A 12,747-nucleotide genomic window follows, 5' to 3' on the forward strand; every position below is an offset into this window, starting at 1 on the left:
GATATATTTTTGATAAAGTTTACACTTAAATGATATGCTGAGTGGCCAGTGCTAGTTTTAGTTTTTGGTCCGCGAACTTGCAACATATGGGCGATAGAAAAACAAATGCAACTGCTCTTCTTTATTTATTACATAATCTAAATAATAATGGTGGTATTAATGTAAACCATGATTGTTGATTTTTTAGTAGCAATACTATACTATTGTATAATATTTATGTCTTTCTTGATTTCTTTCTTTCTGTTCTATCCAATTGCTCCTTTATCAATGATCAAATATACATCAGTAAAAATATGTGTAATTAGTCTGTTTCTATTCAGTTATAGTTTCTTTATCCACTTAAGCTGGACCCAACACCCTGCAGAACAGAGCCACCTACACTTTACACTTAGGATATATTTACATCTCGGTTACAAAATAAAATGATTCACTGCCCAGAGTCAATTGCATCCTTGTCAATTAGGAAGACTAAACAAAGCCAGGCAGCAATAAAAATGTCCTTCCTGTGGCAGATGGGATGTAATATAATCGATATAAATGTAATCTGATGTACCTGAATGCTAAAACATTGTTGTAATATTTCATAAATGGCCAATTTCTATCACATTGCCTGGTCCACAGGTTGGATGCAGGCCTGGCTCTCTGCTCAGCTGTGCCATCAGAGCCACTGTCTGACTGTGTGATTGCATAACCTGTAAAGACCTGCTCAATAATGCATGGTCAGACTAGACATGGGCAGCCTGACGGAAAACCTTACCTCAACAACAACTCTCTTTGTTCTGCAAAGACTGGACCCTCCAGAGACAGGACTCAAGGTGTGTCTCAAGCCAGCCAATAGGAATGATAGAAAATGGGACAATATTTTTCAAATTGGGCCCTAAACATTAACCATAAACCTTTGCATGGGCCAACATTCAGCCTTTAACCAGGGTAATGTGCAACCTTTGAACAACACCTTAACAGCGCGTCTAGTTTGTTTGTTTGTTTGTATGTGTGCTACTGCTAGTATGTGTGTTTGTCTCTTGTGAAGTACAATTCCCACTTTGAGTCTTGCTGAGTGTAATGGAAACGGATATCAGGAATGGAAAAACATCCTGATACATAAAACACATTTCAGGCAAGAATACAGAAGCGCTAAACGGAAAGTGAGATAATTGTCTGATCTCAGTTGTCTAATCTCATGGTTTAAGAATAGATGGGGGAAAAGTATTGCCAGGATCATTTATGAGGTTCATAAATTCTCCATGCATACTGAAAACAAGGCAAATACTGTCATTAAAAACAACCTGTTTATATTAATTTGCACAGCATGGATCCATTTTCCTGGAGAATAACCTGAATGCTTAAAGTTCAATTGAATGCATGAGATAGTGGTTCACTTCAGCCTCTTGTGGCCAAAATAAGTATATAACCTATAACAATAACAAAAAAGGTCTATATGGATCAAAAGAAAATTAAAAAACCTAGAAATCTTATCCTGGGTCATACTGACAGTGTAGCTCTGAGATGCACTGCCATGTGTGAACCTTTTGGTCACTGCTGTTTGAAACCAAGGTCAGCAGCTGCCAATTACATTAAGTCCCTCCTCCTTCAGGAAGAAACATGCACACTACTTCCTGCAAGTTTCCTAGTACACAATATTCCTGCCACTGAAAACTAAACAAGCATGGCAACTCTCCTTCGCAGACTCGCAATGCCCGGGTGTTCATCGAGGCGGTGCTTGGGAGTGTTTCTGCGGGAAATGCACAGCCGGACTTCCCCTCTGAATCCCCGGGACGGACCGCGACTGCTGGCCGGTGGCAGTCTCCCTCTGACGGCCTACAGTAGCACACACAGCCGCTGGCAGCACACAAAGGCGGCGGATCCTCCAGAGGTGGAATTACATCGGTTAGAGGGGGAAGATAATGGTAGGGGACACACACACTTACATGTGATTCATCATTGTTCAAAGGAACAAGGATACACTCTCAATTCTGTAAACGTACACATGCACTGTTTGACAGGCACCTCTCAGTCATCCACCTGATACCTCAGTGTACTGTATCTCCTATAGGCGGATGCTGTAACTGTACACTGGATTTAAACACGCTATTAGCACGAGTGCTGGTAATTATGGGATGTTTTAATGAGAAAACGTGGCGTTGGAGATACTACAGATTATTGTCTTTACAGATATGTCCATCAATCAGCCTGTTTATTCCTCTTCCCCCCCCCAGTTTTTCTGAGCACAACATTTATGGAAATGTTGTAACTATATGGAGGTCCACTCTTGCCAAGTTGATGAATAAATCCGTTAAATTGTATGCAAAATGATCAAATAATTAGTTTCTAAGTCAGTTTTCAATCAGGGATGCAACTAAAACTTTTTCTCAGTAATTGGATATTGTCAGAAAACAGTGAACAAATACCAGTCAATCACATCAATTTCAATGTTAAACCATCTGTGTGTTGTTTCGTCAGACACTAATATAATAACGATTTAGTCATAATGTTTCTTTATCCCTCCACCTTTCTCTCTCCTGTTGCTCTCTCCTCTCAGGGATAGTGGAAGTGTTGATGTGCCGACACAAGGCAAGAAATGCTCTGGGCTATGTGTTTGTGTCACAGGTGAGCTGACCTCCACACACACACACACACACACACACACACACACACACACACACACACACACACACACACACACACACACACACACACACACACACACACACACACACACACACACACACACACACACACACACACACACACACACACACACACACTGATTGAGAAACTGTGCCCTGTGTGTGCAGATGAGGGGGTTGGTGTCCAGTCTGTCCGAGGACTCAGCAGTCCGTGTGGTTATCTTCAGGAGTTTAGTTCCAGGTGTTTTCTGTGCAGGTAAGTGTTTTTCCAGAGCACCTAAAACCTGCCATGGTTCTTTATTTTTGATCCAAGCTTTTCCTAATGACGTCTGTACGTTATGATAGGGGCAGACCTGAAAGAGAGAGCTCGGATGAACGACGCTATGTCTGATAGCTTTGTTCACATGCTGCGAACCCTCATGACTCAGATAGGTAAGAAAGTGAGCAGTTGACTCCAATAGCCATCCCCTGAGAGTACACATGAGTCTATGCATCTGTTGACCCTCCTCTGTCCTCACAGCATCATTGCCCATGCCCACCATCGCAGCGATGGACGGCGCTGCCCTGGGAGGTGGGCTGGAGATGGCCTTGGCCTGTGACCTCCGCACTGCTGGTGAGTGACCTCTAAAACCAATTCTCCCCTATCAACTCTGAACTGGAAGAGTATGTGCATCATGCTTGAGTATATTTAATATTCCTCTCTCCTTCCTTCAGGTGATGTTAATTGTGTATGAAAGGGAATGGCATGTTGTCTCCACAGCTGTCACCAGAACAGTCATGTCCGATCAGTGTTTGGGTCTCAGCAGGATGGAGAAGGATAGCATTCTCTTAGGAACATTTTTCTAGATTGACAAACGTGTAGATTACAGAACCAGTTCTTAACCAGCTCTACTGTTTAATTGTGAAATACTGGAGGATTGTACATCTTTAGGACTTGAATTCACATTTGAAATTAAACAATTAGATTTAAGTTTCTACAGTTCATATAAACGGTTAAAAGCAGAAGCTTCCATCCCCTCCATTTTTGTATTTTTTTGTTATCTACATGCTCCTTTTTATTGAGTCAGGTCAAGGTTTTTCCTTTTTTTGACAGTTTTTTGCAAATAGGTCATTATTTTAAACTCAGTTTTGAGATGTTCATCTTTTCCTGAAAAAGGCCAGTGTTTATTTATGGACTGGGGAAACGCTCAACCTTAACAAGCAGATTTCCATACTGAAATTTGAGGATATGTGTATAAAATGATGAAGACATACAGAATGTTCCATCCATCAAATGATTGACTATTTTAAATCTACTTCAAGGAAAATAAAAGGTTCAAACTCCACAGCGGTCAAGCAAAAACCAGTCTATCGTTGTTGCTTATCTCCGATTGTTAATGATTAGTTGAGTTGAGCCAAGGGACTAATGATAACCGGTGAGGCCTGACACATCTGCCCAGCTGTTCATGGAGCTGAACACATGTGATTGGTTGAATTAATCGTAGCAGCTCTATGATTGGCTGATCGGCTAAGTGAGCAGGTGTTTGCGTCTGTTGCTCTGACAGAGGCATCAGTCAGACTTTACGCCCTCCACAGCTTAATGGCACTCCGCAGCTCTGACCTTCAAACGTCCTCTGTGTGTGTGTTTGTGTTTCAGCACATTCGGCACAGATGGGTCTGATCGAGACGACGCGAGGGCTGCTCCCAGGGGCGGGTAAGACGAACACAGGTCACAAAGAAGACCTTACAAAGTGAGAAAGGAAAAGGCAAAGCAGCTGTGAGAATTTGACCTTGAGGTGTTTTGTCCTGCAGGGGGCAGTCAGCGGCTGCCAAGGACGGTCGGCATGACTCTGGCCAAAGAGCTCATCTACACAGGTGGGGTAACAGAAACGCTGACATGTTGCTGTACACAACAGGATGCTCATCTGTCAGTGAGGGCTTTGTTTATCTCACACACTCTCTGTCTGTCTGTCTGTTGTCAGGTAAGCGTGTGGGGGGGCAGAAGGCTCTGGAGATGGGGCTGGTGAACAGATCTGTGGAACAGAACGAGACGGGAGACGCTGCCCACAGAGAGGCGCTCAGCCTGGCCAGAGAGATACTGCCCCAGGTCAGAGAACAACACACACTTTCTCACTCTGCTACTGATACATCCCCTCCCTTCAGGGTCTATTCTCCTCTCATAGCTGGAGACCTATTTGTTTCTTGTTCACATTTTTGACTGGGCCTGATTATACAATAAGAAATAACAATTTTATCGGAAATGCTGTAACTATATGGAGGTCCACTCTTGCCAAGTTGATTAATAAATCCATTAAATTGTATGCAAAATTATCAAATAATTAGTTTCTAAGTCAGTTTTCAATCGGAGATACATTGATGTCCATTCTAGCCCAAGTAAATAAAGAAATACATTGAAAATTAGGAAATTGTATGCAAGATGATAATTTTGTTCAAAAGTCAGTTTTCAATCAGGGATGTGACTAAACATTTTTCTCAGTAATTTGATATATCATAAAAAAGTGAACAATGCCAGTCAATCACACACATTATTCAACATCAAAATTAGTTTCGTTTTAGTGGAGAAATTACACTTCTCACTGTGCTACTGATGCATCCCTCCTCCTTCAGACAGGGACCTGCTCTCTTACTTCTTCCTCTCTGTCTTCCTCTCTTTCCCGCCACCAATCTCTTCTTCATATTTTCATTCTGTCTTCACTCTTCCATGTGTATTCGTCCATCCTCTGTTCCCTCTCTCTAGGCCTCTGTCGCTCCATATTTCTTTCACTCCAGTTCAGATGCCCGCAGTTGGCAGGGCCAGAGTGGCATTCAAGAGTGTACACACACACACACACACACACACACACACACACACACACACACACACACACACACACACACTTGCAGTGAATGAAAGTGAGGTAGCACAGAGAACATAATGAGCCCAAGGCCTTTCCTCTTAGTGTTCATGTGGCTTCCTGAGAAAAATCTTTATAAATCAAGGGAAAAAGCTTCTACAGTCCAGTCTTTAAATGTCCTTACAGTTTAAAAAGAGTGCTTTTTAAATGGCTACTCCACAGGTTCTGTTTTTAACTTGAATAAAGTTGGCGTATTTTCAAGAGACAGATAAAAAATAAGATCTTGAGTTTTAGTGCCTTGTATGAGCCAATATCCCAAAAACTCAATCCTACATTTCCCAAAATGTCCCTGTCATTTTATTTCATCATAAATACCAACTCCTCAATTTGTAATTAAAGCTTTATGGTATAAACATTTGTATGAATTCTACATTTTATTTGACTGCAGACTCTGCATAATTAAACGTTAATGGTGACAGGTAAACAGTATGGTGCTTTATTGATACCATTATCATCTAATTCACTGTGTTCTGTTTCTCAGGCTCCTATTGCTGTGCGGCTGGCAAAGGAGGCAATGGACAGAGGCATTGAGGTATATCATGATTCATTCATTTTTATAGTGTTTCTGCATCAGTGATGTTACTGAACTGAGTCTTTCTTTCCCAGGTTGACATCACTTCAGCGATGAAGATAGAGAAGATGTGTTACGCTCTGGTAACTCTTCAAGTTTTTATTTCATTACAAAAACACTTACTTCAGATGCGGCTGACCCCAGTGATTTGTTACCGATTAATCATCAGTATAAGCAGTACATATTGTCAAGTTCTGATTGGGTTTGGTTGACTCCTGCCTAAACTTGAAAAAAGGCCTGGTTCACTCCAAAGGACACACAGGACAACTCAGTCTTGACTCTTTCCTTTTTATTTGAGATACTGTAGAGTTCTTTTAGCTCCATGCAGCTTCATTTAGCTTCCATGTTGCTCATTCAGACGTTTTAGATTAATACTTTGTAAGACTAACTAGAAATAATAATTCAATTCAATGTTTTCCATCACACATATCTTCAAACCAGATACATATATTTATAAATATTACCAGCAGTGTTTTTGGGTGAATCCTTCTCAATCCTCTCCTCTCTGCCACTCACAGTGAATTGTTTCTGTCTTTTGTCCTGAGAGTGTGCATCTCCAGGTGCTTTGCATCAGGCTCATTATATACGTGACTCTTTGCTGTTCTTTGAGCCACATCTCTAGTGGAACCACAGATTTTAGGCTCCCTGTGACCACCTGCTGGACTGGAGCCAGATTTAGAATTTGCCCTTCACTGGTGCCCTTCACTGTTTTTATCTGATATCATTATCCTTATTTTAATATTGACTTTTGTCTCGACACCTCCCACTTGAGCTTCTGGTTACTAACCCAAGGAGCTCACACCAGTCCTTCAAATCACACCTGTTCTTCAACAGGAAGTAAGATGACAAGGCGCCTGACATCCCTATGAAGAATTGTGGCTGTCCTTCAAATCAAATCAAGTTTTATTTATATAGCACATTTTAAAAACGATTTTTGGTCGAGCCAAAGTGCTGTACATGCAATAAAAACACTTTACTGCGATAGCAAAACAGAAAACAATAAATTACAACAGCAAATATAAAAATCAAACACAGGGAAATGTCATGAGTCGTACTCCGCTCTGACTAGAAGGCCAGGGAGAAGAAGTGAGTCTTTAGTGTCGATTTAAAAACCCTAGGGTCTGGGCCGACCTCACATGGAGGGGCAGAGTGTTCCAGAGCCTAGGGCCAGCTGCTGCGAAGGCTCGGTGACCTCGAGTTTTGAGCCTGGTCTTGGGCACTACCAGCAGCAGCTGGTCAGCAGACCTTAAAGCTCTGGCTGGGGTGTAGCGATGGAGGAGTTCTGCTATATAAGCCGGAGCCAGCCCATTTAGTGCTTTAAAAACAAATAAAAGGAGTTTAAAATCAATTTGGAACCTAATTGGAAGCCAGTGCAATGAGGCCAGAATTGGGGTTATGTGGTCACGCTTTTTATGGCCAGTGAGAAGACGCGCAGCTGCGTTCTGGACTAGCTGCAGGCGCTCTATACGTGTCTAAACACACGTATAGAGCGTTGCAATAATCCAGCCTCGTGGTTACAAAGGCGTTAATAACCCTTTCTAGGTCTTTAAAAGATAAAAACGACTTGGTCTTGGCCAATAGTCGTATTTAAAAAAAGCAGGTCTTGACTACGGTGCTGACCTGCTTATCAAATGTAAAAGCGCTATTGAAGGTTACTCCAAGGTTCATGACAGAGGGGAGGATGTTTTTATCTCTGTCCCTTTAGGAGTCTTGACTCTCACCCTAAGGAGGTATCTTTTTGTGTTCACCTTGATGGTCATTCCTCCTACACCATACACAATCAGAGTTATTTTTTCACCTTGCAACCTCAGCCTGTCGGCAGCCTTATGGGAGATGTCATTTGTGTCTGAGGCAAGGTCCACCAGAGTCCCAATCTTCTGCCCTGCATTTGCAGTGACCTCCATCAGCATCATGATGACAGGAATGTCCTTGTCCAAAAGCCTTGACTGTCTTCCAGCTTTGCCTGTTACTGCTGTTTGGTTGGTAAAGGCTTTCTTGCACCTTTCTGCACGCTCTGGGGAAAGTTCAGCCAAGAATTTCTCCTGCTCCTCTGTGAGTCTGCCCTTACTTCTGCTGACTTTTCCACTCTTCACTTCAAAGGGCATTTTGCTTCACCCTTGTGGACATAGAAAGAAATGATGATCTGAGGCATCTCCTTTTTTACAGTCTTTGTTCCTGCACAGGTAATTGTCTCTGCAATATCCTCATGACATCCAAGACACTTTCTGCATGCTCCTAGCTTTCTTGTCAAAACAGAGTTAGCCCTTTGAACTTCCTGCAGAAGAATACCTTGTCATAGTGCCTCTCATCTCCACACACACAATACACACTCCTCCATGCTCCTTCTTTGCAGATCTTGTGGAAGCATATTTCTTCTCATACCTCCTGTCTGGATGGTCTTGCCGATCAGTTTTATCACCGATCCTTAGCTGTTCAAGCCTCTCCAGAATCTCTTCCTGCTTTTTTAGGAATTTAAGGAGCGTGTCGAAGTGGTTGTCTGGTGTGACGTTATTTTTTGGATCAAACATGAAGACTAGCCAATCTCTCTTCACAAAGTCAGGTAACTTGCTCTCTATGGATTTGATTATGAGTGGGTTATTCATGGCGCCTGAGTTTCCCAGCTCTGCAAGGGCTTTTTCGACATGCTGTATCAGCTCAATTACCTTTCTTGGCTGGTTTCCTTTCACATAAGGGATTCTCTCCAGTTCTTCCAAGATTTCTATGGCAATCGTTGACTTATTTCCATATCTATTGTCCATTATTCTGAACACTTCAGCAGTGTTGTATGTTGAGAGTCTGAGTTCTTTTGAAATCTTGTCATCCACACTGTCTAGAAGATGCATTTGTTTAGCTTCAGAAGATCCAGATGGCTCCCCCTGTCTTTGCAGGCTTTCCCAGTCTTTCCTCCATCGGTGGTATTCTCTTCTGCAGCCATAGAAGATGGGAAGACTTGTGGGCTTAATCCTCACGACTGGTATTGCTGGTGTTGGCAGTACTCCACTTCTACCTACTGACGCTTCTGCAGCCAGTTCCTCCTCTGCAATCCTGCGTGAGGTAACAAATCCAACTTGCCTCATCTCAAGTCTATTTTTCATTGCTTTGAGGTCCTTGACTCTGCCATCTAGATCCGTCTTCGCCATCATGAGTATCCAGCGCTCCCAAGCTGCCATAACTTTGGTGGCCTCCTTCATCCGCCTCTCTAGAAGGGTCAGGAGCACCCCGTAGCCTTCCAGGTTGGTTCCTTCCACAGGCACATTCCCAGCTTGTTCACTGGCTTCTTCAATTGCAGTGATGAGCTCATATTGGCCATATCTGGACCACAGGTTAGCTTGAATAAGGCTTCTCACCTCTTCCAGTCTGGCTTCAGCCTCATTTGCAGTCCTTTCAATGTCGCCCTCTTCCTGCTTTGCAAGAGCTTCTTCTTCTTTTCCTCCGGCCTTTTGAGCATCTGCCTGCAAACCAGCCATGTAGTCATCATTGGCTTCAAGAACCCTCCTTAACCACTCTTTAAGCTTGGTGAATTCCTCCCTTAGCTCTGCCTCGACCATGCTGCTTGCCTCTCTGTTGAGGTAGTTGGCCTGCCTGGTGAAGTAGCTTTTTGCAGTAGTTCTTGCTTTCTTGAGCTCTTTAACCGTCTTCCCCAGGATATCTTCTGCCATCTTGAGCTAATGGAAATCCACAGCTTCCCTTCTCTGCGTCAACAGCTTTCTCTGGACGTCTGAAGCCTTTTATCCTCTGGGCTGCTCCGCTGGTTTTCAACTGTCAAGTTCTGATTGGGTTTGGTTGATTGACTCCTGCCTAAACTTGAAAAAAGGCCTGGTTCACTCCAAAGGACACACAGGACAACTCAGTCTTGACTCTTTCCTTTTTATTTGAGATACTGTGGAGTTCTTTTAGCTCCATGCAGCTTCATTTAGCTTCCATGTTGCTCATTCAGACATTTTAGATCAGGGGTGCCCACACTTTTTCAGCTTGGGAGCTACTTTTAATATGACCAAGTCCACATGATCTACCTACAGGGCCGCCCCTGCCCAATCTGTGTCGCGAGCGGGGGGTTGGGTGCTAGTGGACTACGAGTGCCGGAAACCTCGCAGCGGCAGATAAACTGTGGCGCGCTTACACTAATTGCACCGCATTAGCGCATAATAGCTTCAGATGAGGAGGTGAGGCCCCCTCATAAATGCATGAACCCGTATGGCACAATACAACTCAGTACATTTTTGGTAATTGTTATACCCTTTCTTTAGTATAATTGTATAAATTGGAAGGCTAACTAGGTAATCAGCTCGTCGGTGATTTGCAGCCCATGCATGGTGAACTGCGTGTTAGAAAAAATGAGATCTCAGACTGGCTTACCTGTACGACAATCAAGTGGCAAATGCCATAGTAAGGATGGATGATAGGCTAACTTAAACAATTTTTTTCCCTTTTTTTTAAATGCCATGCGATCTACCCACACTACCTTTGCGATCGACGTATTGGGCACCCCTGTTTTAGATTAATACTTTGTAAGACTAACTAGAAATAATAATTAAATTCAATGTTTTCCATCACACATATCTTCAAACCAGATACATATATTTATAAATATTACCAGCAGTGTTTTTGGGTGAATCCTTCTCAATCCTCTCCTCTTTGCCACTGACAGTGAATTGTTTCTGTCTTTTGTCCTCAGCTGAGAGTGTGCATCTCCAGGTGCTTTGCATCAGGCTCATTATATACGTGACTCTTTGCTGTTCTTTGAGCCACATCTCTAGTGGAACCACAGATTTTAGGCTCCCTGTGACCACCTGCTGGACTGGAGCCAGATTTAGAATTTGCCCTTCACTGGTGCCCTTCACTGTTTTGATCTGATATCATTATCCTTATTTTAATATTGACTTTCGTCTCGACACATATTATACTAGTTGGGTTCAGCTTTGATGCTCACTCTCAGGCATTTGGGAAAGCCTCTGAGGCTGCAACGAATGATTATTTATATTATCAATTAAACCGCAGAGTATTTTCTAGATGAATCGAATTATCATTTGGTCTATAAAATGACAGAAAATTGTGTAAAATAGTAATATCCCAGTTTGTTACAAGGTGATGCATTGAAATGTCTTGTTTTGTCAGTCCAAAACCTAAAAACATTCAATTTAATGTTATATCAAATAGGAAATCAGGAAATCTCCATGTTTGAGAAGCATTTCTGCGAGAAAAAGAAATTAGACAATTAAACAATTATCAGAATATTAACCGTCTTTTTTCTGTCAGATTATCTCCACGCCATTGTCCTGATGTAACGATCACTCTCTGTTTTCAGGTCATTCCCACCAAGGACAGAAAAGAGGGAATGGATGCCTTCATTGAAAAGAGACCCCCGCGGTACACTGGGCAATAAACCTTTTGGACATATGGAAATGTCTCCCTCCATCACTCAGCGCTCCTCCATAACCTCATGTCTGATAGACAATTAACGCCCATTGATTTTTTTCTGTGTGCATCCCAGACAGTATCAATACATTAGATAAGGTCAACATTAGCGGCAAGTGTTTGATTTTGTGACTCATGAGAGCGACATAGGGATATTTCTATTTGATCAGAGAAAAAGTAGTTTTATACTGTTTATTCACCCATATATCCATATTTGTTTGTCACATTTTTTTAAAATAAATTAACACAAATATCATCTCTAGTTTATGGGAATGTACATTCTTTATTTCCAACTTGAAAACGAGACTCTCAGCAGCAACATGGCAGTCACAGCAGACATACCGCATCGGGACTTTTTGTATCTCTCATCCGAATTAAACTCTTATGAAAAATGAAACTGGCCTTCATTCAATGTGATGTTCAGAGGCAACAATCAAACCCATCCGGAGCAACAGAAAACAAACAAATTATCATCTGCTGCTCTTTGTCCTTGATGAAGCTGTGAGATCAGCTCAGGACACACCATATTTAGCAAGCTCTCACAACATCAACTGATTTACAGAAACAATAAGGCCATTTCTCACTAAGCAGATGAGGTGATGTTTGTTTTGCTGATAGATGTTTTAGAGTACCATTAGCAGCCCAATATTATCTTTATTACCATTAACATTAATTATTTATATAAATCTTGTAACCCATCTCTGTTGTTCCTGATGAAGTCAAATTCCACTCTGCCTAAAAAATGTTGTGTCAGGGGTTTGGCATTATTTTGAATAAGCAATAATTAGCAAACAAAAGGTCTGCAACTAATGAGATTTGCATTGATTTATCCGCCGTTTATTTCCAAGAATAATTGATCAATTTAGACAATTTTCAGATTTTTTTATAGACCAAAGTCTGAGGGAACTTAAGGCGTAGTGTTTGTCCTATTTAGTTTCCCCTTCTGGGTTTTTGTATAAAGTGTACGCACGCCTGGGATATGCACAGTCTCCAAATGTAAAGTTATTGCAGTCCTTATCCCAAAGATAGTTAGTTTAAGAAGATATCAAATGGAAAAACATTTCAACTTTTGAGTGATTGAAAAGTGTTTGCTGCCAGTATGCAAATTAATCAAAATATTAATTTGTTGTCAAAATGGTTGCTGCTTATTTTTTTCTGTAAATCGCCACATCATTGCAGCCCAGATGGAAAATAAGGATGGGACATTAATGAGAACCAAGACCTTATCTAGACAGCAGAA

At 41.8% G+C, this 12,747-nt stretch overlaps 1 protein-coding gene across 1 annotated transcript; it reads left to right on the forward strand.

Moving 5' to 3' along the window:
* The first annotated feature begins 1,598 nt into the window (after positions 1–1,598).
* On the forward strand, positions 1,599–11,769 carry echdc2 (enoyl CoA hydratase domain containing 2). Its single transcript, XM_034146750.1, has 11 exons — positions 1,599–1,907; positions 2,540–2,607; positions 2,796–2,883; positions 2,973–3,059; positions 3,148–3,240; positions 4,264–4,320; positions 4,419–4,481; positions 4,589–4,713; positions 6,003–6,053; positions 6,128–6,175; positions 11,398–11,769. The coding sequence occupies exons 1-11, from the start codon at positions 1,667–1,669 to the stop codon at positions 11,473–11,475; spliced, it is 999 nt and encodes a 332-aa protein (XP_034002641.1). The 5' UTR covers positions 1,599–1,666; the 3' UTR covers positions 11,476–11,769.
* The last annotated feature ends 978 nt before the right edge of the window (positions 11,770–12,747 follow it).

Source organism: Trematomus bernacchii, unplaced genomic scaffold, assembly GCF_902827165.1.
Source record: "Trematomus bernacchii unplaced genomic scaffold, fTreBer1.1, whole genome shotgun sequence".
NCBI lineage: Eukaryota > Metazoa > Chordata > Actinopteri > Perciformes > Nototheniidae > Trematomus > Trematomus bernacchii.

Excerpts from the sequence above, each read along its gene's own strand:
- echdc2 (XM_034146750.1), top strand. The coding sequence starts at position 1,667 with ATGGCAACTCTCCTTCGCAGACTCGCAATGCCCGGGTGTTCATCGAGG. Across the intron at positions 2,884-2,972 it reads TCCAGGTGTTTTCTGTGCAG|GGGCAGACCTGAAAGAGAGA; the intron begins GTAAGTGTTTTT and ends ACGTTATGATAG. Across the intron at positions 4,714-6,002 it reads CCAGAGAGATACTGCCCCAG|GCTCCTATTGCTGTGCGGCT; the intron begins GTCAGAGAACAA and ends TCTGTTTCTCAG.